The sequence below is a fragment of the Schistocerca cancellata genome, chromosome 5, assembly GCF_023864275.1.
Source record: "Schistocerca cancellata isolate TAMUIC-IGC-003103 chromosome 5, iqSchCanc2.1, whole genome shotgun sequence".
NCBI classification, from domain to species: Eukaryota; Metazoa; Arthropoda; class Insecta; order Orthoptera; family Acrididae; genus Schistocerca; species Schistocerca cancellata.
In genome coordinates this window covers 330,769,274-330,796,217 of record NC_064630.1, presented here as the reverse complement: position 1 = coordinate 330,796,217, position 26,944 = coordinate 330,769,274, and the positions used below count along the sequence as shown (strand labels likewise).

At 40.7% G+C, this 26,944-nt stretch overlaps 1 protein-coding gene across 1 annotated transcript in view; it reads left to right on the top strand.

Moving 5' to 3' along the window:
* Positions 1-26,713, top strand: part of LOC126187809 (receptor expression-enhancing protein 6-like) — a 44,913-nt gene extending 18,200 nt beyond the window's left edge. The window contains exons 3-5 of the mRNA XM_049929094.1: positions 6,873-7,105; positions 7,194-7,329; positions 26,244-26,713. Of these exons, the coding sequence (XP_049785051.1) occupies positions 6,873-7,105; positions 7,194-7,329; positions 26,244-26,284 (410 nt within the window). The 3' untranslated portion in view covers positions 26,285-26,713. The remainder of the gene's footprint in view (positions 1-6,872; positions 7,106-7,193; positions 7,330-26,243) is intronic.
* The last annotated feature ends 231 nt before the right edge of the window (positions 26,714-26,944 follow it).

Here is a 26,944-nt window from a genome sequence, read left to right as displayed (position 1 = left end):
AACTTTTCCTTCATGACAATTCACTCGCTGTAGTGGAGACATATAGATTTTTAGGATTGGTTTTCGACACCCGATTGACTTGGCTTCCTCACCTTCGTCAGCTTAAGCGGAAGGGCTGGCAGCACCTCAATGCCCTCCACTGCTGGAGCAACATCAACTGGGGTGCAGATTGCTCTATGCTGCTGCAGCTCTGCAGAGCCCTTGTTCGATCTCACCTTGACTATGGGAATCTGATTTATGGTTTGGAGGCGCCCTCAGCTTTTCGTTCACTTGGCCCAGTGCACCACTGTGGCATCTGCCAAGTGCTGGGAGCTTTAAGGACAAGCCAGGTGACTAGCATCCTGGTAGAGGTTGGAGTCCCTCCATTGAACCCCCAGGGGGTTTCACGGTCCTTTCGTGAGTATGTGTGTGGCGAGCATGGGGCTCCGAGCTATTGTAGCCTTCCTTCTTTCCTGGGCTACATTTCCTTTCCCTTCCCCTCCTTTCCTGCCCTTGCACCTTCCCTCTCTTGGTGTCCTTGTTTATGTTGGCCCCGCTATCCTCCTGGTTATGTTGGCTTTGCACTTTGGTTTTGTTTTGTTGCGTAATTACCTCATCCTTTTGGCATTCAGTGGTCACCCCCGGGGTTGTCCTCCATTACTAAATTTCTATTCTGTAGTGTGAGCCATCTGGGAAGAGCACCGTACCTAGTGTGTCCGGTGTGTGCCCTCCTCTTTCCTTCCATCTTTTCCTTTATGTCATTGTCTGATGCTAGGGCCCATAGCCAGCACGATAACCAGCCCGTGTGGTGGGGTCGCTATAAACCCTTTTGGTTGAGCCGCCTGAACACCCAGGGACCACACTTCTGATTAGAGATGGGGGATCCGCTCTTGAACTAATTCATAGTTCAATCTTTCAAAGGATTGAACAATCAGTGATTCAGAAAAAAAGAACGGTAGCTCCAAACGTTTCCCACGGCAGAGAGAGAGAGAGAGAGAGAGAGAGAGAGAGAGAGAGAGAGAGAGAGAGAGACGGAGCATATCAGCAGCGCCTCTGCTAGTCAGAGCACAGTGCACGCCACACAACACAGCCAGCGCCGGCCTCTGCCCTGCTTCTACCTTGGCTGCCTGCATTGTGCACTGCCCCATTGGATTTTGTTTCACATATGCCGTGACGTCTCTGTGCGTCGTCTGCCGTGTGCACTGTGCAGTGTCTGGCGCAGCTTAACTTCGCATCGCACTCTGTCGGCGATCGTTTCAGTCGCACGTCCTGCCCTCTGGGCAGTTGATGCGAGCAACAGGACAGAGCCACCTAGCGGATAACATAGGAACTACTTGCAAAAACCTGCTCGCAAGGGAACGGACGATTTGTCTCGGAGCGGGTGAGTTCACCGCTCCCCCCCACCCTCGGAACTCGCCCGCTCAACGCTCACCCCACCGTCTCGACTCTAGCCAGAGCGTCGAGCAAAGCGACTCAGGTGTCACTCTGGTCTCTGCGGTCTCAGCTCACGCAGTAATACAGCTCACGGCTCGACCTGCTCGACTCAGCGCCTCTGCATCGGAGTTCGTCCCCACTGGATATTGTTCTTCGTAGTAATACCGCTATGTATATTACATTATTATGTTATGTATACATCAATTGTTTTTATTTTATTTTTATTTGTTTAAACTGATTAGATTAGGTTCCTGATGACTCCTCTTACTATGGGATTTTTATTATGGACACTCGAATTTACGCTTTAATTACGAGCGAACCGATAAACGTATCGCAAAATGTGATACACCAATATTTTCCTTGTTTTATTCTGCGTAAGGCTATATGCAGCACTTTCGTTTTACAGTCAAATTTATATTTCTTTTTCTTATTCTGGTACGGATTTTGCGATTTTAGGCGTCTTCGAAAGGAAACGTTCACTTTAAAAATATATGGCTTGCGATGTATTTGTATGAGGTTAATGAAATTTTAATACATTATAGTCAAATATATTGTTAATGTAAATCTCAAGTTACAACATTTTCCGATCACCCAAAAAACCACGATAGTGCAAAATAAATCAATAATCAAAAACTTTGTCATATCGTGGAAATTTCAATAAACAATACAAAATTCTTACTCATTATCTGTGTTACTTCAAAATAGGATCAAATAAGATCAAAATACAGGTATAGTACTGGAATAAACCAAGTTTAAAGGGCAATGTGCCTTCCATTTATTTTCTATTGCAAATGAGTGGTGAGTCATGAAAAAGAGCTAATTCATTTCAGGGAGTGAACAGTTCTGATCCAATCTCTGAAAAGAACAGTTTTGCCCATCTCTACTCCTGTAAGCCTAGGAGTGGTTGATTGTCATCCTGGAGCATCGGAACTCCCGGAACTGGCCACCGTGCCCTTGCTGTGGCTGGGTGGTGCCTGTGGGGAAGGCCCCTGATTGGAGTGGGTGGTATCAGGGCGGACTCTATGCAAATGAAACACATATGGGTCCAGAACTCTGGCCATTCTTCTACAATCGTTTCTTTGAATGAAAAAGATTCTTTTCGTGCTGCTTCTTCTGCCCCTTTGGCCTACCCTTCCATGGCTACCCCCTTGGAGGGTCAGGATCGTCGGTTATGGGCGAAACCATTACCCCGTTATCTGGTTTGCACCAGGATTGATGGGGATACTTTCACTAATACCAAACCTTTGTTCTTTTGTGGAACACATTTAGGACAAGTTTAGTGAAGTGGACACACTGAGCACGATGCGGTTGGGTTCGTTGTTGATCAAAACTGCTTCAGCTGCCCAGTCTTTGGCCCTTCGTACCAGTGACCATCTTGGCGCAATTCCTGTGTGCATTACCCCACACCAATCTTTTAATATGGTTCAAGGCTTAATTTTTCACAGGGACCTCATCATTCAAACTGATGACGACAATCTAAGACGGCAGGGTGTTCACTTTGATCAGCGTGTTCAGAAGGGCTCAAAGGACAATGGCATTAATACTGGTGATTTTATCCTGGCCTTTGAAGGGGATACCCTCCCTGAGAAGGTCAAGATTATAGTTTATCGATGTGACATGTGATGTCAGGTCTTAAGATACCTGTTTGCAACTGATCGCTTCTGTCTGAATTGGAGTCTTTCCCTTTACTAACTCTACTTGAAGTCCATTCACGTACACCTCCGTGCCGTAAACCTAGGCTGAAGCTTCGCCTGGACCTTTTGTATGGCCCTAAGGACTCAGTTAACCCCGCAGCTCTCCGCTGTCACTTCCTCGTGATTCTTGACGTGTTTTGTGGCTCTGAAATGGTTTACATGGACGGCTCGATTGCTGATGGTCATGTTGGCTTCACCTACGTCCACAGAAGCCATATTGAACAGCATTCCTTGCCTGATGGTTGCAGTGTATTCACTGCAGAGGTGGCGGCCATATTTCCTGCACATGTGCACATCCATTCATGCTCTGGCGTGTCAGTTTCTTCTCTGTACTGACTCCCTTAGTAGCTTACTATCTATCGACTAGTGCTACCCTTGCCATCCTTTGGTAGCGACTGTCCAGGAGTCCATCTATACCCTGGAATGATCCAGTCATTCAGTGGCGTTTGTCTGGATCCAAGATCATGTTGGAATCCCAGGAAATGAACTCGCCGACAGGCTGACCAAACAGGCAGCAAGGAAACCGCTTCTGCAGATGGGCATCTCTGAAACTGACTTGCATTCAATGTTATGCTGTAATATTTTTCAGCTTTGGGAGACGGAATGGCATAATAGTATGCACAACAAACTTTGTATCATTAAGGAGACTAAGAATGTTCGCAAGTCTTCCGTGCAGGCCTCTCGCAGGGCTCTGTAGTTCTGTCGGCTCCACATTGGCCACACTTGAGTGACCCACGGCTATCTCCTGCACTGTGAAGACCTGCCTCCGTGTCTGTGAGGCGCCCGGTTGACATTGGCCCGTATATTGTAGAGCTGTCCTGCTTTGGCTGCCCTGCAATGAAATCTTCAATTACCGGACTCGTTACCATTAATTTTATCTGACAATGCCTCATTGGCTACTTTAATTTTACGTTTTATACATGAAGGTGGGTTTTATCATTCTATCTAAGTTGTAGCACATGTCCCTCTGTGTTCTCCACACTAGTGCTTGTAGGCTGGAGGTTTTAATGTCACAGAGTGGCTGGCTTATCCTTTTTCTTCTTGTGATCAGCCAGCCATGGTCATCTGCTCTCTTGTTTCAATTTGTTCTACCTGTTTCTTGCACCTTTGTGGTTTTCTTGTCAATTTTAGTGTTTGTTTGCCCTTATGTCGTTCTTGTGGTTTTTCCTTTTTGTTAGCTTTGTGTTGTATGTCTTGTTTGTTTTACCCTCACCCTTGTGGAATGTGGAATTATTTGAATTGGAACAAGGGACCGATGACCTAGCAGTTTTGCACTGTGTTCATGGACAGAATCTTTACCCACTAGGAAACTCATTTAATATGCTCCAGTCTCCTGCTGCAGACAGGCATTAAGGTTATTGGTCTTGGTTCTACACTTTTGTTGTCCCCCCCCCCCCCCTTTCTCTCTCTCTCTCTCTCTCTCTCTCTCTCTCTCTCTCTCTCTCTCTCTCTCTCTCTCTCTCTCTCTCTCGTGAGGGAGATTCATGATAAACAAGAGGATCAGTGCACCAGGTTTCTCTTTGTTAAACACATTTAGAGTTTTATCAGAGCTTAGTGACTTAGTTACTTCAAATTAGTTCATAATACTATTGTCAGGTCTACAGTTGGATTATACAAATAGTTTAACAATAATTCAGCAATTAGTTCGATAAGATATAGCAAATAGCGTTCTCACCTGAATACGGTGACCAGATGATGTCTGGCTGCAGATTTGTTATTTCTGGAAAGTTGTGGTTCAGTTTGCACTAGAACACCAGGAATGCTCATTTCTGTCATTTATTTGGAATTCTGTGTAGCAGTTGCACAATATCATCACACTGTTTTCCTGTATGAATTATTTCTTCAGTAATATATTTAAGGCATTGGTTTCTCTATACTCTCTATTTTGCACCAGACATGTTGTCAAATAACTGAAGTTTTCAACCCACTAATTAGTTAAATGTAGGAGCAGAATATTGGAGGATTGTTGGAAAGATATTTTGCTAATATTTTTAAAGTGAACAATATTCTAAGTTTGTTTATTGTACTGGTTGTTAAACAGAAACGATTATCTTGAAAAAGGGGAGGGGGTAAAAACATCAAAAGATCAAATTCATTCAATCTTAAAGTTGCTTAAAATGTTATCTGTGTCCATTTGAGCCATATGCTAACTGACAATAATGTAGTTGTTTCAGTGAACGTGTGTTATATAGCATCATTTGATGGCTTGTAAAGGAGATTTGTCATCAGTATTTCCCATCGTGGTGGGGGTGTTTGTATCCTGTGTTGGTGAAACTTGCCTTTCAATTAAGGAAGAATACGAAGCAGTGATTATGACAAGTAAAAATGCAACATTTACCAAGTGCTGTCTAAATACAGGACAGAGATTGGACTCGATTATTGCTCTTGCTTTCTCTGTCTGGGGCAGATTTCTAAAAATATGTCCACAGCTGCACAAGTGATAAATATATTTAAAGACATAGTCTGGCATTGTACATGTTAAAATTACTTAGAATAGAAAGAACTTTGCACCAATAAATGTGAGGATTGCACTATTTCAGCTTCCAGATTTGACAGTCCATCTGCCTCCTTTTTCTCTCGCCCGCTCTACAGCATGCACAGTTCTGGGTGCTGGAGCTGCGGAGAGTAACTTGCTAGTTACAACCCTTGTGGTGTTTTCATCCAACCACCAGGCCCATCACATGAATATCACAAGCTTATCCCTCAACATATAGCCAAATTTAAACTCTGATTTGATGCAGTACTAAATGGCCTCACAAAACATTTATGAGAAGCATTAAATGTCATAATTGTGTGAATCTTTTTACCTTTTTTGTCTGAATCTTTTCAGTTGTAATTTTGATATTTATTTTTACAGTTGAGCATTACAGGATTCTCTTTAGGACGGGGGAATGGAATGGATTAGATTAGTATAGAACAGAATATATTTTGCACCATCCGAAAATAATAGAAACTGTATTGTGTTTTATGTACATTTGTCTTATAAATTCTTTGCTTATGATTCAAATGATAAAGCAGTTTTGCGTTATGTTCTGGAACATTTCTGCCACAATTGTGGGAGTGTTTGCTGAGCTCGAAACAGAAAGCAGGTGGTAATAAAGGTTCTTATCTGATTGTTGTGAGTTGGGTAACTATTTGCATGCTCTTCACTTGACTTGACTGATAAGAACAGAAAATGCTTTGGAGAACAGCTGTGGGTGGTAATTTGTCACAGTTCAATTTTCATGTTCAGTAGTATAAATATTTTCTCAGATCCTACTATTTAATTTTTTTTCCCCACAATAGGACAGGTGTTAATGGTGTACTTCCTGGTGTACAACCAGTTTGTTTCTATCAATGTGCAATATTTCGACGACTGACCCAGTCATCTTCAGGTGCTGCAAGTTGTATAGTTGCTACTTGGACTTAAAACAGAACAATTTGCATCACCTGAAGTAGTCTTTGAGTCAGTTGTCAAAATACTGTGCAAAAATGGAAACAGTAACTCAGTTGTATATCTGTAAGTACACTAGTGAATCACCACAAGAAAAACAGATTGTAGGATATATATTACTTAATTTAGTAAGTTCCTATAAGTTATGTGTTTTTACAGTTGCTCTTTCCAGTGAAGCAGTATTCTTGCTGGTAATGTGTTCTCCTTAAAAATGATCTGTTCATCTCCCAGTTCTCCAGCAATTCATATCAGTGACTGCCACTACTTGTGATTTCTCAAACCTCTCAGATGTAATAAGTTGTTTAGGTTCTAATTAACGCTGAATGTTTCAGGTTGTCTGGTGTTTACTGGCTTTTATCTAGTATTTGGGTATGGTGCTCAGCTGTATTGTAATTTGATTGGATTTGTGTATCCTGCATATCGTTCAATAAAAGCACTGGAGACTCCGCAGAAAGATGACGACACAAAGTGGCTTACATACTGGGTAGTTTTTGCTCTTTTCTCTGTAACAGAGTTTTTCTCTGGACTTCTAGTGCACTGGTTTCCATTTTACTGGCTTCTAAAGGTATAGTTGACATAAATTAGTTGCCGAATAAAAGTAAGTACATTCAAGTTTTTTACATGTTATTATTCTGATTCTCTTCTGATTCCAGTGCATGTTCTTCATATGGTGCTTTGTTCCACTGGAGGCAAATGGCTCTATGGTTATTTACCGCAACGTTATTAGACCCTATTTCATAAAACATCATGCTCAAGTTGATAGTGCAATGAGCAACATTGCAGATTCCGGTAAAGTATATTGTATAAATTAATAAATTAAATGTGTAACTCCCAAACAAAAGTGTTGGGATGTTGACACACACACACACACACACACACACACACACACACACACACACACACACACACACAAATTTCAAGCTCTTGCAACCCCTGGTTGCTTCATCAGGAAAGAGGGAAGGAGAGGGAATGACAAAAGGATGTGGGTTTTAAGGGAGAGGGTAAGGAGTCATTCCAATCCCGGGAGCGGAAAGACTTACCTTAAGGGGAGGGGGGGGGGGGGGGGGGGAAGGGACAGGTAAATGCGCGCGCACACGCATATATGGCATATATGTTAAAGGGCAAGTTCCCATCTCTGGAGTTCTGATTGGTTGGTGTCAGTGGGAAGTATCCAGATAACCCGGAAGGTGTAACACTGTGCCAAGATGTGCTGGCCGTGCACCAAGGAATTTTTCCCACGTGGAATGTTTCCCTCTATTATATTCATAAATTAAATGTGTTAATGGCAAGGTGTGGTAAGTTGAGAATTGTGTGTGTGTGTGTGTGTGTGTGTGTGTGTGTGTGTGTGGTTTTTTCTCAGATTTTTTCTGCTTCAAATAACTCTGTACTGTGCGTGTGCGCACGCGGAAATCGTTGGATTACGTGTGCTTTCCATATTCCATGTGTGCAGTTTCCAGATACTGTGGAGTGGCTATGTTTGGTGGGTTGAGAATTTTGTTTGGCGTGTGTGTGCATGTCATCTGTTCTCAATTGTGCATGATGTTTTGCCATGTTGGCAGAGGATACTGTAAGTATCCCAGCTTGCAGCGGCTGAGGTTGTCCTTCCTGGATCCTGTTAGAACAAAAGTCTTGGGAGATGGATGAAATGATTTTCTAGGATGATTGATCCTGATCTGTGTAGTACTCACATACTGGATGCACACTGTTGTGTTTGGGGCCTCTAGCTCATCATGCTTTCATGTTGGTGTAACAAAATTTCGTAGTTGTTGATCATTGTATCCATTTATTTTTATGGTAATCTGTGTGTCTGAAGGTTTTTATGATGCACTACCCCTGTAGAAGAGTGCCACGACATGGTTTCTAAAGAACACGGTAAGTGGCCCATAAAGATAGATTAAATGATAGCAGACCGTATAAAAATCCCAAAGGACAACAGAGAGTAAATTGAAGTGGAGCCAAAAGAATTGTCAACAGTGTAAGAATGAAATCTGAATGTGAAGTGAGAGTATAACCTAGAACAGGCATGTCAGTGTGGTAATAGTAACAAGCATGGGAGAGCTTCAGATACACGAACACATTTAGGCATGGAATGCATATGCACTTTCCTCGTTGCCTATGCTGCCAGAGGACCTAGCCAACTTGTGCAGTCATGAAAATGTACAACTCTGAACGGCGAATGCTGGTACATTCATCTGGATATCGGTGTCTGAATCCAGTGGTGATGCTAAATATCTCTTCCCTTAATAGGCATATAGGGTCAGAAATGACAAGACCTGTGCTTTACCTGCAGGGACGAAGGGAGCTTCATATGCATAGCCTTGCCAGTGGCTCAAATGGCTACTCAAATGAAGGGCAGGACGTTGGGCCACAGGATATGTAGAAAAGCCAAGCATATTTACTGTCACCCTAAAAAATTCTAACCACCACTCCAGACCAAAAAGACGTGATCAAAAACTCAATAGACAGGGTGTACAAAATTTCCATCCCAGTGGCATCTTGTTCATTGTCTGCCTGGACCACTGGAGGCTGCAGTCGCTGAAGGGGCATTGACTGTTGGTCAGGGCAGTGTTGGAGGAAGTGACTCATCCTCGGTAGGGTGTCAGTCCTGCACCAGTTCGGCGAGTGGTGGGGGCAGGAAATCCCCCGTGCTAGCATGAAGAATAGAGTAGGCAACGTGTGTCACAATTCCCACTGGTTTTGGTGATGGAGAATGTGCTCTGGTCTGGTCAACAAGGAACATTTGGTGCCCCTTGTTGCTGAGAATGATGCCCAGTGCCCAAAGCAGCTCCTAGTTGGATGTGCGAGCCCACGTAGCAGCACCCTGCTGGCATTGGGGTGTGTAGCTAGGACTTGGAGTCTGCAGGACAGTATGCAAAAGATAAAGGAGTGTGTATGGCCTGCAGCAATGCACTGTTTCAGCTGGGCGTTATCCACTGACTGGGGTGGATTTCTAGGTAGCAAGAAATGCTGTTGAGAACTCTTCAGGGGGCATCAACGCCAGTGCCTTTTTCAGTTTTGCTTCAAAGGTTCTAACCACCTGCTCCACTTCAGAGTTTCACACTGGTTGGAAATGAGCAGTGGTATGTGCTGTATTCCATTGCCTTAATACTAAGTCATGAGTTGGGAGGGACGGACCGGGGGGGGGGGGGGGGGGGGTCGCAAGTGCTCTGATTAGGGTGTGTGCAGTTGTAAGACACACATGCCATGTTTGGAAAATTGAAAAGTGATCACATTGTACACTGAAGAGGGCTAGTAAATTCAATGTTTGTCTTCTTCCAAGGGTGTTGAGGCCAGGGCCATGAGAAAAACTTTCTGCTTGGGAGGCTTGGTTGTGAGTGCAAGTCTGGCAGGTATGCACTGCATGATCTACTGTCTATCAGAGATCAGTCAAGGTGGTGCTGAGCTAAAGCTTTCATCTTAGACATCAAGCAGTGGGATGTATGTTGCAGCTGGAGGATGTGGCCATGGAGCAGATGTGGAATGACACAACATTCAGCATCCTTAGTGCTCAACACTAATAAGTATTTCTCATCATTCAGAGAAACTGCAGTATCTGTATTCCCCTGGAAATGGGCCATAGTATTGCTGATATCCAACTCAATTGGAAGTTTATCAGACACTTGGCCATGTTCTGCCGAGATGAGTTAAAGTGAATGTGGACACTTGTTCAGGTTTTACCACCCAGACTTTGTTGATTAACACTAGCACATTGACCTGCAGTGATGTTTCCATGCTCTTGTTCACTACTGCTAAGTGCCCTTGCTTGTTACAAATCTAATGTGTCGTAAAACTGAACACTGGTAATGCTTGTGGTGCCTCCAACAGTTCGGACAAGAAAGAGCATTAATGAGGGGGATCTTTCCTTATTATCTATAGAAGGTGTGCTCTGTTTAGGCACTTGGTTAGGTTGCATCTGTTTACTAAGTCCAATCTATTTTGGAGCAAGAAGTATTTTCATGTCAGGACTCACTGTGAGTGTCACCTGGAAGACTAACTTGCTGGCATGCAGAGGAGAGATGAGCTATCAGAAAACACATTTTAAGATGCTACTAACACCTCTAAAGTTCAGATAATATTTGCTATTGTGCGTTATTTGAAGTTATTCTGAAGCTGTACACTGGACCTCCTTGTCCGGTGCAACTAAATCTCTAAAGAAGCAGCATATGTGAGTGCACAATTTGCACATTCAGACCTGCATTTATGAATAAGGCCTATAAGATCTGCTATCACAAAGCTTCTGGGTCTGTGCTGGCCACAGCTTTTGCACAGTTTCATAAGGGCTGCTACTACTGCTTGCTAAGAGAGTGCTCTGGACTGTGGAATCTGCAGCAACCAGTAAGGGCTGAGGCAGAGGTTTCCCCACCAGTGCTTGTCCCACCAGCTGCATGCATGTTTTGGATCAGCTCCTCATTATACTTGATCAACTCTTGTCTACTCCTGCTATACTTGTTGTACCTGCTGGTGCTCCTGCAGTGTTATTTGATGCTGACAAAGCTCCAGAAATTGTTGATCTATCATTACGAGCTATTTCACAACAGCCTCTACATCACTTTTATAGTGCACTACCCCAGTACTGGAGTGCCACAATGCTGTTTCTCAGGAGTGCAGTAGAGAAGAAGAGTGGACAGCCTTTATACTGATCACCAAGCAAAGGGCACAGACTGATCTTAACATGCCTACTTCAGAAACTTGAAGGACCAATGGGAAAAGTACCAAATATGAATAGCAGTGTTAAAGATTAGGTGGAAGGAGACATTGATGTTGGATTCTGGTGACTAAACAGTGTTTTGCAGCAGCAGAAGTACAGCCAATCTTGGAACTGGTTTGCTAGTACACAGCGAGTACAATTCAGCAATATCAAATTTCAAGCCCATAAATGCTAGGATATGCGCACTGAGAACAAAAATGGAAATTCTTCGTTATGACACTGACTTGTACCCATTGACAAAGCAAGCTTGAAGGCTTATATGATGCAATAGTGAAAAATAATGTGAAAGTAATAGGAGCTATTAATGCTTAAGTGGGAAGAGAAACAGTGTTTTGACCAATGTGGGAAAGTGCAGTCTATATACAGAGCATGAGGCTGGTTGATTTTTACTGTAAGGAAAAATCTCACAAGTGATGTCTGCAAAGAAGGCATGGCTCAGACATTAAGGATGTTAAGATGAGGAGGCAGGCTGATGTAGATTTGTATGGTCAAGCAGAGGCAGAGGATACCAACAAAAATCTGAAACCATGTAGGAAAGAATAAGAAGTATTATGTGGATCCAATCATCACCAATGAGAGGGAAAGAGCAGAATTCCAAAGAGAAATGGATGACAGGATGAGAGTGATTCATTGAGGAGGCAGCTATCATCAAGGAGCAGTGGCAACTAATGGAAAGATTAATGCAGCAGACAATGGAAGTCAAGCTGGAACTGGATAATGGAGTAAGGCAAAGTTAATGGTGCAATAATAAATGTGAGGAACAAAGCAGTGCGAGGTAAAAGGTGCGCCAGCAAAATACACAGTTCACCGGACAAAGTTATGAAGAAAAGAGGTGGAAAGCAAAAATTATTTGCAGAAGCAAAAAAGAGAAAATATGAGAAAAATAGATTGATAGACATCGAGGAATGTGGAAGTGAAAATGATACGAGAAGAATGTTTAAGGGAATGAGGGGTGAAACAAGGATGGCAGCCTTGGATAATAAAATGCAGGAATAAAAAAGGAAAGTTGATTGGAGGTGAAGCTAAAATCGTACATGTACGAAACTCAGAAGGCTTCATGGAATGAATTGAAGGACTTCGCCTAGGAGAAAGTGACTCAACAGTGAGCTTAGACGTGGTTCTTGTCTTCACGAGGTGGCCATTGGAGTAGGTCATAAACTCGTCAGTAAGAAGTTTGGAGTCACATTGAAAAGACAGTCAGAGCTCATGCTTACCTCAACCTCTTTCTATTAGACGGCAACCATTATAATCAGGTAAATGATGTGGTCATGGGATGCCCAATCACCAGTACGTGTAATAGTAAATTTATACAGGGAGCACTTTCAGGAGAATATTTTGCTACAGATCATTATAAAACTGGCATACTTCTACCACTATGTGGAATGCACACTTATACTTATCTTTTGAGAAACATTGGACAAATTGCTGAAACATGTGAATTTGTTCTGTCTCAGTCCACTATGGAAGTAGAATAAAACAGGGCTATCTCATTCCTGGATACCGTAGAGATATGTAAATGTGATGGTACGCTGAAGCACAGTACATACAGGAAACCTATTCATAGGGATTTATGTGTAATGCTTCATTGTCACAACAGCTTCTATTGTGAAGAGATCTTGTGCAGGTAAGTCTACAGAGAAAAAGCGTTCTCCATGAGAGCCAATTAGCAGAGCTCAAACGCCTAAAAACCATGTTCAAAAGAAATGGAAATAAAAACCAGCAAATATGGTACATGTTGCAGGAGCAGGAGCAGCAATGTGAAAGCATGTGAGCAGGAGGCTGCCAAGGCAATAGTGTACATCGTATACATAGGTAAAATGTTGAACAAGACTGACAACATCATAGGAAAGCATGACATTAAGTCCGTCTTTCATCCTCCTCCCAAGAGGATGGCTCTTAGTATGTGTGACGGGTGACTTTAGCCACAGCAAGCAGTCTTATGGTATCCGCTGCCAATGTTGCAAAACATAAATCAGGGTGACTGTATGAGCAATTTAGAGATGATGCCACTAGCATAAATGCTGAACTGAACTCTACCAACCCACCATATCAACTGTTGTATTGTCGAGAAGCTGAGCACTCCATGGAGCTTGACATAGTGAAGGGGCTCTGAGTCTTTGGAATTAAAGAAGCAGTAGAAATCAGACTTAACCAGAATCTGATAAAGCCTAGCTTGTGACCTAATGATTAGCAGAGGGTGCAGTATGATGTGTGACACAAACACAACATTGCGCAGGAGAGCTTCTGTAAAGTTTGGAAGGTAGGAGACTAGATACTGGCAGAAGTAAAGCTGTGAGGACAGGGCATGAGTCGTGCTTGGGTAGCTCAGTTGGTAGAGCACTTGCCTGCGAAAGGCAAAGGTCCCGAGTTGGAGTCTCAGTCCAGCACACAGTTTTAAGCTGCCAGGAAGTATCATATCAGTGCACACTCTGCTGCAGAGTGAAAATCTCATTCTGTTCTACATTGAAACTGACCATAATATCTGTATCATGGAACCACAGTTGACAGGTTCTGTAGGAAAGTCAGCGGTGTTGGGACTTGCCTTGTTCAGATTTCCCCGCATTTTTGCTGAGAATGCATTTTAGATCTATTGTCAGCAGGTATTCAGGTGAGCAAATATTAATAATTATGGGTCTTAGGAAGGCCATGTAGACATGGTGGCACACTGTCTATATTCTAAGACCGTTAATGGACATTACACAGCAAGCCTGTCTCATTGAAAACAATCATCATCTTCCTGTATTTTATTCATAAGATGAACGTTTGTCTGTAACTAATGTATTCAAGCGATTGAAAATAATCTTATTTTAGTCGACACATTACATTAGGGCCACAGCACTGCCCGGCTCTGCTGGCAGAATTACAGTTGCTTGTCTTAAAGATTTGTAAGTGCTACACTTTCTTTCATGGAGATGTTTGATCTTAGCATCGGCAGCTTGGTAAGTGCGTGACAGATTTTGTTCTTTGCTACTTCTGTTTCTCTTTGGAGAGAGGCTGCAACATGTTCCACAAATATAATATAATCTGCTTTTGGTAGTATTTTCTGATTGGATGCAAAATTTAGCCCTTTAGCAAAGATTTCAATGTATCCTTGTCACTCCGTTTGTGAGTGACAGCAATTACTGTGTGGCTTCCTGCGTCTTGTTATGGATTTTTATGAAAGTAACCACCCCCATGAACCATGGATCTTGCTGTTGGTGGGGAGGCTTAAGTGCCTCAGTGATACAGATGGCCGTGCCGTAGGTGCAACCACGATGGAGGGGTATCTGTTGAGAGGCCAGACAAACGTGTGGTTCCTGAAGAGGAGCAGCAGCCTTTTCAGTAGTTGCAGGGGCAACAGTATAGATGGTTGACTGATCTGGCCTTGTAACACTAACCAAAACGGCTTTGCTGTGCTGGTACTGCGAACGGCTGAAAGCAAGGGGAAACTACAGCCGTAATTTTTCCCGAGGGCATGCAGCTTTACTGTATGGGTAATGATGATGGCATCCTCTTGGGTAAAATATTCTGGAGGTAAAATAGTCCCCCATTCGGATCTTCGGGCGGGGACTACTGAAGAGGACGTCGTTATCAGGAGAAAGAAAACTGGCATTCTACGGATCGGAACGTGGAATGTCAGATATCTTAATCGGGCAGGTAGGTTAGAAAATTTAAAAAGGGAAATGGATAGGTTAAAGCTGGATATAGTAGGAATTAGTGAAGTTCGGTGGCAGGAGGAACAAGACTTCTGGTTAGGTGAATACAGGATTATAAATACAAAATCAAATAGGGGTAATGCAGGAGTAGGTTTAATAATGAATAAAACAATAGGAATGCGGGTAAGCTACTACAAACAGCACAGCAAACGCATTGTTGTGACCAAGATACGCATGAAGTCCACGCCTGCAACAGTAGTACAAATCTATATGCCAACTAGCTCTGCAGATGACGAAGAAATTGAAGAAATGTATGATGAAATAAGACATTATTCAGGTAGTGAAGGGAGACGAAAATTTAATAGTCATGGGTGACTGGAATTCGAGAGTAGGAAAAGGAAGAGAAGGAAACGTAGTAGGTGAATATGGATTGGGGCTAAGAAATGCAAGAGGAAGCCGCCTGGTAGAATTTTGCACAGAGCATAACTTAATCATAGCTAACACTTGGTTCAAGAATCATAAAAGAAGGTTGTATATGTGGAAGAATCCTGGAGATACTAGAAGGTATGAGATAGATTATATAATGGTAAGACAGAGATACAGGAACCAGGTTTTAAATTGTAAGACATTTCCATGGGCAGATGTGGACTCCGACCACAATCTGTTGGTTATGAACTGTAGATTAAAACTGAAGAAACTGCAAAAAGGTTTGAATTTAAGGAGATGGGACCTGGATAAACTGAATAAACCAGAGGTTGTACAGTGTTTCAGGGAGAGGATAAAGGAACAGTTGACAGGAATGGGGGAAATAAATACAGTTGAAGAAGAATGGGTAGCTCTGAGGGATGAAGTAGTGAAGGCAGCAGAGGATCAAGTAGGTAAAAAGACATGGGCTAGTAAAAATCCTTGGGTAACAGAAGATATGTTGAATTTACTTGATGGAAGGAGAAAATATATAAATGCAGTAAATGAAGCAGCCAAAAGGAATACAAACGTCTCAAAAATGAGATTGACAGGAAGTGCAAAATGGCTAAGCAGGGACGGCTAGAGGACAAATGTAAGGATGTAGAGGCTTACCTCACTAGGGGTTAGATAGATACCGTATTTACTCGAATCTAAGCCGCACTCGAATCTAAGCCGCACCTGAAAAATGAGACTCGAAATCAAGGAAAAAAAAATTTCCCGAATCTAAGCCGCACCTGAAATTTGAGACTCGAAATTCAAAGGGAGAGAAAAGTTTTAGGCCACACCTCCAAATCGAAAAAAAGTTGGTCCATTGTAATATGAGACACAATTTAGGTCGAATGAATGACAATATAGCTACAGTAGTTTGGTTCTAGTCGTAAGCTTAGCAGTTAAGCTTTACCACGTAGCCATTGCTATGCGTCAGGCGTTCCGTCCGTATTTATGCGGGTACCCTTCCTTTTTCACGTGCTTCGTCTGGTTTGAATCGATTGCCTATTTTGCTTTGATCTGATAAGTGCCGTTTTCTTTGTTATAGGTGTTTGCGTCACTTTTAAGCTGAAAATGCATTACTGTACTGTGTCATGCATTGTTTGTCGCATTCTGATAGTGCGTGTTTACGGCCTGTCGCGGCTCGCGGCATGGCTTGTTTTTGTGCGCGCTACCGCCGCGTACAATTAAAACAAAAAAGAGAGGAATCGTCTCATTAGCTAAACAATAGCAAGAGACTGCTATATGTTGTTACTTACACTGCTGCTTTCTTTGATAATGATCAACAAGAATCAAATAATAGACTGCGTATGATAGAACATGTTCTGAACGAGAGTTAGGCGAAAATTTTTCTCCGTTTGAAAATCTTTGCGGTCAGTTCTTTATTACATCAAATTCTGCACAGAAATTAGTCATCTTAGATTTAAAAATCTAGTCACTTGCCGTGCTTCATTTCAGACTGTATCATTATTAGGCATAAGAATAACACGAATATAAACATGACACGATACGTATATTCTTCCGCGTTTGCTGTTGTCTGACTCTAGTTTCGTAGTTTATTAGGCAGACAGGATTTAAATGAGATAGCAGCAAACACGAAAGAATACATGGCAAAATGTTTATATTCGTATTATTCTTATGGTGAAGAGAATACTGTATATGATTCAAATTTCATCAGGTTCCTATTAGCAACCATCTCTTCTCACAGATAGGAAAAAATTCAGAACGTAGAGTTGGCCATATTGACAAACATCCTGAACAGTCTTGCCAGTTAGATTTTCGTAGTACACTGAAATTGTGCTACATTCGAAGATGAACAATACAGAATTTGTATTTAATTCGTTGGATAATGTATGAAAATGCAGTGGTCGAAACTCGCGGCGGAGAAAAAAAACTCGTCTTACACTTTTTTTTTTAAATTTATTTACTGACTCAGAGGTTTTGGCGCCAGTATTTATCTTTGTGCCTACAAAGCATGTCTGTGTCGCGCTACATATATTCGACGGCAGAAGTTAGTTGTGGCGGCACGTACCAACATTTTTCATAACTTCCGCTTGCTTTGCACTCGATTCTAAGCCGCAGGCGGTTTTTTGGATTACGAAAACCGGAAAAAAAGTGCGGCTTAGATTAGAGTAAATACGGTACTGCCTACAGGAAAATAAGAGACCTTTGGAGAAAAGAGAGCTACTTGTATGAATATCAAGAGCTCAGATGGAAACCCAGTTCTAAGCAAAGAAGGGAAAGCAGAAAGGTGGAAGGAGTATATAGAGGGTCTATACAAGGGTAATGTACTTGAGGACAATATTATGGAAATTGAAGAGGATGTAGATGAAGACGAAATGGGAGACAAGATACTACGTGAAGAGTTTGACAGAGCACTGAAAAACCTGAGTCGAAACAAGGCCCCAGGAGTAGACAACATACCATTGGAACCACTGAGGGCCTTGGGAGAGCCAGTCCTGAGAAAACTCTACCATCTGGTGAGAAAGATGTATGAGACAGGTAAAATACCCTCAGACTTCAAGAAGAATATAATAATTCCAATCCCAAAGAAAGCAGGTGTTGACAGATGTGAAAATTACAGAACTAACAGTTTAATTAGTCACAGCCGCAAAATACTAATGCGAATTCTTTACAGACGAATGGAAAAACTAGTAGAAGCTGACCTCGGGGAAGATCAGTTTGGATTCCGCAGAAATGTTGGAACACGTGAGGCAATACTGACCCTACGACTTATCTTAGAAAATAGATTAAGGAAAGGCAAACCTACGTTTCTAGCATTTGTAGACTTAGAGAAAGGTTTTGGCAATGTTGACTGGAATACTCTTTCAAATTCTAAAGGTGCAGGGGTAAAATACAGGGACCAAAAGGCTATTTACAATTTGTACAGAAACCAGACGGCAGTTATAAGAGTCGAGGGACATGACAGGGAAGCAGTGGTTGGGAAGGGAGTGAGACAGGGTTGTAGCCTCTCCCCGATGCTCTTCAATCTGTATATTGAGCAAACAGTAAAGGAAACAAAAGTAAAATTCGGTGTAGGTAAAATTCGGTGTAGGTAATCCATGGAGAAGAAATAAAAATGTTGACGTTCGCCGATGACATTTTAATGCTGTCAGAGATGGCAAAAGACTTGGAAGAGCAGTTGAATGGAATGGACAGTGTCTTGAAAGGAGGATATAAGATGAACATCAACAAAAGCAAAATGAGGATAATGGACCGTAGTTGAATTAAGTCGGGTGATGCTGAGGGGAATTAGATTAGGAAATGAGACACTTAAAGTAGTAAAGGAGTTTTGCTATTTGGGGATTAAAATAACTGATGATGGTCGAAGTAGAGAGGATATAAAATGTAGACTGGCAATGGCAAGGAAAGCGTTTCTGAAGAAGAGAAATTTGTTAACATCGAGTATAGATTTAAGTGTCAGGAAGTCGTTTCTGATAATACTTGTATGGAGTGTAGCCATGTATGGAAGTGAAACATGGACGATAAATAGTTTGGACAAGAAGCGAATAGAAGCTTTCGAAATGTGGTGCTACAGAAGAATGCTGAAGATAAGGTGGGTAGATCACGTAACTAATGAGGAGGTATTGAATAGGATTGGGGAGAAGAGAAGTTTGTGGCACAACTTGACCAGAAGAAGGGATCGATTGGTAGGACATGTTCTGAGGCATCAAGGGATCACCAATTTAGTATTGGAGGGCAGCGTGGAGGGTAAAAATCGTAGAGGGAGACCAAGAGATGAATACACTAAGCAGATTCAGAAGGATGTAGGTTGCAGTAGGTACTGGGAGATGAAAAAGCTTGCACAGGATAGAGTAGCATGGAGAGCTCCATCAAACCAGTCTCAGGACTGAAAACAACAACAACAACAACAACAACAACAACATGAAAGTAACAATTTTGTTTTCTGACATGCGTATGTTCTTGACTGCACTGATTCTGCTTATGACCGGGTTGTTATGATCCATTCGTTTTGAAGACTCTACAGAGGGTATTTGACTTTGCTGGTTGGATTCCAGGCAACATGTATACGAAGAGCAAAGTTTGGATTGGTCGTTGAAATGTTGTACATAATGCAAACAACGCAGCTGAACAAGCAGAAACAAAACACTAATCGCATCCAGAAAACCTGGGAGCCCACTACATGGAGGTGGTTATTAAGTATTTAGAAGACAGGGTTAGAAACTAATGCAATGTTAGAATCTTTAGAAACCTCAGTATGTGGAACGAATGGTCACTTTAACAAAGATCAATTTCAACAATTTCCTCACGATATCACATTTGTAGTTTACCACTTTTCCAATTTCAACATATTCCTGAAACTTTTGTAGCAGATAATACTATCCAAAATGAGCATGGAAATGGGACACTTACTCATAGGGTTTCAGAATTTGTGAAACAGGTAGAAGTTTAAATGATCACGTACAGTGAAAAACAATTATATAAGTACCCAAAACTACAGACAATGTACATGGCTACTAAGTGTAGATTCTCTATGTGAATATGTAATTTTATTTTTTCTCACCTGCTGAGTCAGGTATGCTGTCGCCTTTGGTCACTCCATTGGTGCATCCCTTTACATTCTTTGTGGTACAACTTTCCCTGCGCAGGAGAGCTTCTGTGAAGTTTGAAAGGTAGGAGACTAGATACTTGCAGAAGTAAAGCTGTGAGGATGGGGCGTGAGTCGTGCTTGGGTAGCTCATTTGGTAGAGCAATTGCCCGCCAAAGGCAAAGATCAAGAGTCCGAGTCTCGGTCCGGCACACAGTTTTAATCTGCCAGGGAGTTCAGTTTCAATGTAGTCTCCCCGTTTATGAGAGCCCCATGTTCTGAATTCTCAGAGATAATCCTGGGAAAAGTTCGGCTAGTAATAACGAGGCAAAGGCTTCTTGATGCTCCCTTGTACAATGACACCAGTTTTGTGGTACAAACACCTGGATTCTGCAATAGCTCTATTGAGTCAGTTGAAGTAGAGATATCAGAAAACCTAATAAACAGGGACAGAGGTTTAAGCTTAAAAGACTTGAGGTTCAGCACTAAGTTTATTAACATCTTGCCAGCCATCACATCCACCAGAGCTTTGAAACAATGATAACGTGTGTTTCATGTAATACCTGTGCAGACTGAAAAAACAAGAGCATCTGAAGAAGAAGAAGAAAACAGATCATCAGTCACAAAACTATTTTACTTAAGGCAGTAATTTAGCTTCACCTGGAAGCACTGCCTTCATCTTAAAGAAATTTCTTTGCATAGAGCACAATGTGTGTGTTCAGTTTGCTTCAGCTTAGTCCTTAGGGTTGCTTTAATGACTCGTATCTCTCTCTCTGTCTCGTCTCCCCCCCCCCCCCCCCCCCTTTGCATACCATCACATTACTTCACTGGGTTTCAGATTTGTCATAGCAGGCCGTGACATAATTATCTTGCAACTCGGAGTATCTGTCTTCTTATACAGTACTATGTTAGTCTTGAAATGTATCCTTAAATGAAGTCTAATCAGTTGAACACTTTTCAGATGCACCCTGCCTTGGTAACCATTAAATTTCAATAATATGTTTGCAGTGTCTGTCCCATGATTGCTGTAAAATCGTGTCTTTCCATTCACCCCCTCCCATCCTTCGTCTTAATGTGTCACAAATACCCTCTTAAAACTCCTAGCTTGTGTCCCGCCACTAGTAAACATGCTGTTGACATAATAGAGGCATCATAGCATTATTTGTCATTTTATTCTGTGTACCTTTGAAAGGGAGAATGTAATAAAGAAGGATGGAACCATCAGCATGTATACTGCTGGTTCTCGTTGTCCAGTTGTCACAATGGTTTGTTGAAAAATTCTCTAGCCATCATCAGGTTTTTCAGTGCAACTGATGATAGAGACAGGATTACTTGGGTGGAGGTATCGCCCAGTTTGAATTCTCCCACACACTTTTCACAGTACAGGGTGTACTTAAAGTCCGGGAACACCTTCAGTTATTTATTGCACAAGAACCAAACATTGTACAGATACCATACATACGTCATTTTGAAGAGAAACCCTGAAAGTTTTTTTCATATATACTGCCACAGTGTAGTTTGGTAATTTGCCGATATTCAGCGCTGGTCGCAAACATAGCGAGTTCAGGTGCAATGGATTGGTCGTACTAAAGAGGAGACAGCTGTTTCACAAAATGGCCTCGCCGATCACCAGATCTCACTTTGTGTGACTTTTTTCTGTGGGGACACATTAAAGATCTGGTGCATGTACCGCCTCTACCATGCAATGTACCAGACCTCTAGGAGAGAATACGGGAAATGACTGCCTGCCACAGTCGATGCCATGCTGGCACAGGTATGGCAAGAATGCGATTACCTTAGTGGCGTCTGCTGGGTCACTCATGGTTCCCATATTGAATGTTAAAACAACTTTGAGTTTCTCTTTAAAATGCAGTATGTATGACATGTGTACAATGTTTAGTTCTTGTGCAACAAATAATTGAAAGTATTCCCGTACTTAATGTACACCCTGTATAGTAGGAAGGGGCTCCTCCCCTAATGTTTCCACCATGTCATCAAGGGTCTCCTGTGCATTCATGCCCCTTTTTCAGCAGGTATTGGATGACCACACGCTTGCTCTTTCTATCAATTTTTCAAAATGTGTACACCTTTTACACTTCAGACTCCAATATCTGAAAAAAGAAAGATATTAATGAAAAATTTGGTGAGACCACTTTTGTCATTAGTAACATGAAAGTCTTGAACCACTGTCTCAGTATTTCAAGGTATGTTGTTTAGAACCAGTAGTATTCTTAGATTATGGCATTTTGCGTAATTATCTCACTGTCACTGATTCTTAATTACATAAATTACTAATAATGACTTGTGAGATTTGTCGGGGAAATAAAACATTTAAAACTGAACTACTTTGGATCACTTCAGTGTGTGACGTACAGATAATGCTATGCAGCAAGCTTGAACTGCAACTTTTGTTTACTCTGTGTTCTTTCATGAATAATGTAGAGATGAGACAGTGTTGCTGAGGTTTTAAGACATGGAATTGAAATTTATTATGTGTTACAATCCTATGAAATTATGTCTCTTTTATGGCTGAGTGCCACAAAATATTGCCTCTTATAGTTAAACTATAGTTTTAAACTATTCTACATTGATCAACAGTGTGCTTAGTTGATGTTTCAGTTTTATGTACAATATTTCTTCAGGTGCAGAGATGGTCTTTGAAATATTGCGCATGATGTGGAAACAGCACTTGTTAGAACACCCGGAAGCACACTATTAATCACACACTATGCCATCATGCCAAGAAAACCTGAGAGATCATACTTTACATTGCATCTACTACCTGAAAAACTGCTAACTTTTTAGTTTTGTTTACGCGTAAGTTAAAACAAAAGTATCGTTCAATAATTTGAGACAAATAGAAATGGAGGAAAATACAGTGAATTTATAATACTGATGTCAGTGTTGTCTCTACCAGCATTAAGGCATCCATCCCATACCTGTCAGCTTCCTAATTTCAGTAGTGAAGAATTCTTGGTCTTTGAGTTACTTAACTTTGTTTCTTTTAGACCATGCTGTCTCTTAAATTGGTGCCACGTAATCATTTTAAAATCTTAGTGCTAAGTCAGGACTGGAAGGTGTATGTGCTAACAACCACTGAACCAAGTTTGGGATCAGCTTGCATTTTTCAAAGCTGTATGTGGAGGGGAGTTACTGAGTATTGTTTTTATGAAAGCACCCTAATACCTTGTTCTTATCTCATTGATAAATTTAATTACAGTAATCACTGTTCATTGTATATTGTCCTTCTAAATCACAAAATAGAAATGACCAAGAAGAGCCTCAGAAGGTCATTAACTTTAGTTTGCCAGCAGATTTCTGAAATTTGAAACAAATTAAAAGGTTACCTTAGAAGAGTCTGCTGTATGGATTCAGGTTCACAATGATAAAATCACATTTATTTGCGACTTACAAAATCTATCATCTCCTTCAAAAAACCGTTCTTTGTGTACAAAACAAATGCAGGTATGGATGTCGCATGGATTTGGGGCCACTGTTAGAATAAACTTGCACATTTTGTGAAAATTAGACTTATGTAGGCTTAAATATCTAGTTTCAGTACTAATCAGCAATTGCCAGAGGTATGCAGGCATACATATCTGAATAATGGTATTTATGCACTAACTGTTAGTTCCGCGTATACATATTTTATTTAAACATACTTGAGTATACCCTGGTTGGCTTAACACCTTCAAATAACAAGGTGTTTCCTCTTTATATTGGACTTCCAGCATTCATGCTCGTAAAAAAACTGACACAGAAATAACTTAGAATCGTTAGATTTGTTTTTATTTTCCTTCAAGACAAGTAACTGAATTTGTTTCAAAGATTGCTAATTTAAACACACAGTTTCATGTAATAATACTTTGTGGTCTTCCTACTGATCAAGTATGTTCTTCTAATTATTGAGAAATATTTGTAGTTACTGGGTTTATTGAGAGTACAAACTTCTTAGCTTCAGATAGGACATAATGTACAAAAATTCTGAGTACTGAGAGACAGTAGAGCTCTCTCAAAATCTAAAATGTTCTGTGAGAAGGGCAAAGGTGCTTGGAAAGAGGAAACTGCCCTATGAGCATACAAAAATGAGGAACAAAGTTACAGTGACAAACATCAGCTTTCCTCATTAGTGTATTTAATAACACAGGGAATCTGAAATTTCCTCGAGATAAAAGTACTTCGAACCAAGTTTGGGAACAGGCTGTGTAGTATACTTATCTACCATCAGTTCTCTGACCTTCATTACACTAATTCCTTCTTCCTTTCCTTCCTCTCCTCAGATTTATGCATCTGCACTCTGAAAGCCACTTTGCAGTGTGTGGTGAAAGGTACTTCGGATACCACTATCATTTCCCACCTTTCCTGTTCAATTTGCAAATTGTACATAGGAAGACCAACTGATGGTAAGCCTCCATGTGAGTTCAAATTACTCTGATTTTTTTTTTCCCCCGTTTTGGTCATTTTGCGATTTGATTGTGGGGAAAAACTAATGTACTGTGTGGATCTTCACAGTTTTGAATAAACCACTGTGTGATTCACATGGTCTCTGTTACAGTGTCTGCAAATAGTTTGATGCCCATCAGCAGGATGCAAATCACACACACACACACACACACACACACACACACACACACACACACACACACACACACTTCTCTTCTAGGGATTTTCTCCATTGTTAATGCTATACATTAAGGATCCAAGATGACAGAGTGTTACAGAAGAGTGGTTAGATGAGAGTTTTGGTTTCTACTTGTCAAAAAATTAATTTAGTGCAGTTGCTCCAGTTTATATATCTGTAGTTAAATACTTCTACATAATTTACAGTTGTTGTTTGCAGTGATTGAGCACCATGAGAGTCAAGTTCATTTATGTTGAGTCAACTACCAGTGTCTACACAAAACATTGGTTTTCTGCAGGTGTTCCTGTATTTTTCTCAAATTTTCTAACTTGCGAGTCAGCTACATGCATCACCTGTGAAGAACCTTGTGGATCTTCTGTTATCGAAATTATTGATATGTAAGCAGTGAACAGTTGCAACACTGGTAGTTGGCATCAGCATGCCCATGGCTACTCTCATATATGAAGATTTGACCTATTATGAACAACAAAGGTTTTTTTGATTGGCATCTCCATGGAGTATTCTGTGCACCACGACCAAATATATAATTGGAAGGAGAATCACCATTGGTCGTATTTTTTTGTTTTATCCGCAAAATCTATTTTCGGTCACTTAGTGACCATTCTCAGTGCTGTAGAAGATCGTTTTTGCGGATAAAAAAAAAAGACCAATGCTGATTCTCCTTCCAATTCTATCTACTAAGATTTTTCTTTGGTAGGAAGCACTGAAACTGCTGAGATATTCAGTGGGCTCATATACCGTCCATTATGAAACAGTGAAAAATTTAGGGAATCCGTCTCTGAAATCAAGAAACAAAATGCCTACCATTGTCTAATAGGCTCTAGATTTTATGGATGAAGAAAGGAATTTTTATTTCACAACTTTTTGGTTTTAGAGAATCAATTTTTCCCTATAGAGTAGATACTGGATTGTAACAAACAAGTGTAAAACATGTTCTGTAATTCTAAAAGTTGAGCATCAGTAATACAGATCTATAGTTACAGAAATATGACAATGCTCCTCCAAAACTGGTAATGACTTAAGTCTTTTTCCAGTCACTGTGAGCTTGAGAACTCATTGTTCCAGTGACCAGTATAACCTGCAGAGAGATGAACATTATTATTTTTATTCTATGAATCTATATGGAGAAAAGATACCCTTTCTTTGTTGCGCTTTTTACTTGATGTTAAATTCTGCAATATATTTTTTCAGTATCTTAATATGGCATTCTCACAACAATCTTTTTCTTTTTATATTCAATGTGCCTCCCAATTCATTTACACTTGGTCTTTTCTTGTCAATTTAGATCTTACTAATGTTTTTCTTCTTCTTCTTCTTCTTCTTCTTCTTCTTCTTCTCAGGTTTCTCTTTCATCTACAACTTGAGGTTCCATTATTCTTCATCTGTCAATGTCAAGTTCATTGGGTCTGATTTTTGACGCCATGAAACTCTTATTAAATTCCAATATACTAGGAACATCATCAGATTACGGAGTCCATTTTTATTTTCAGTTCCTTAAATGCATCTTACCACCTGGGCTGTAATTTCTGTGCTTCCTTTTTCTTTTTGTTTTTGCTTTATCCTTATAATAATGTAATTCAGTTCTGAAAGCATGTTTTGAATAAATGTGAACACCTTGTGTTGTAGATATTCTTGTGTATGTACTTTTTATCTGAACGTCATATTTTGACGACACTATATAAAACATATGACTATTAATTTTCGTGTTTGTTCCAGCAACCAAATTAATAGCTGAGAATATACTGAAGAAAGATTGATGTGCAGTGGGCTGTGCAAGTTATGAGCACATATTCTTCACATATTTTATAATTTTTGATGGAGTGTTTCGCGTTGGACAAACGTCTCAATCGTAGCATCTCTTGTCTTGGCAAGTTGTCCAAATGTCACTGTGTTTGATGTTACTCACAAAGGTGTGATAAATGTTAAATCAGTATGTTAACTGCACGAATAAAATTTTTCCTGCCAACAGCTTTGCAATAAGTGGTGTTTTGAATGATGTTTTTGTTGTAATTGATGTTTGAATTGACACACTGTTATTGTCTTAAATTTTTATGTCTTTTGAGGAGCGTAGCTCTGACCTTAATGTGTTGTGCATATTTTGTAAATTCTTGTTTATGAGCCCAGCATCTTCTGCAAATTTTGGACAAATATACATGCACACACTGTTGCAGTTTATTATAATAAAATATTTTTGATTACCATATTTTTCCCCTATCTACTTACTAAACATTTATAGCTTCATCAGTTTCCAGTAATTCACTCTTCATATTCTCTAAATCACAAAACTGATAACCCTCAGCATTGTAGAAAAATTGAAAGTATGCATAACAAAGAAAAGTAGCTGAGAGAATCAAATTCTGTGTTTGTATTGACTTTGTTAAATTGCTTTATTCTATTTCTGCTTACTCAAGGGACAA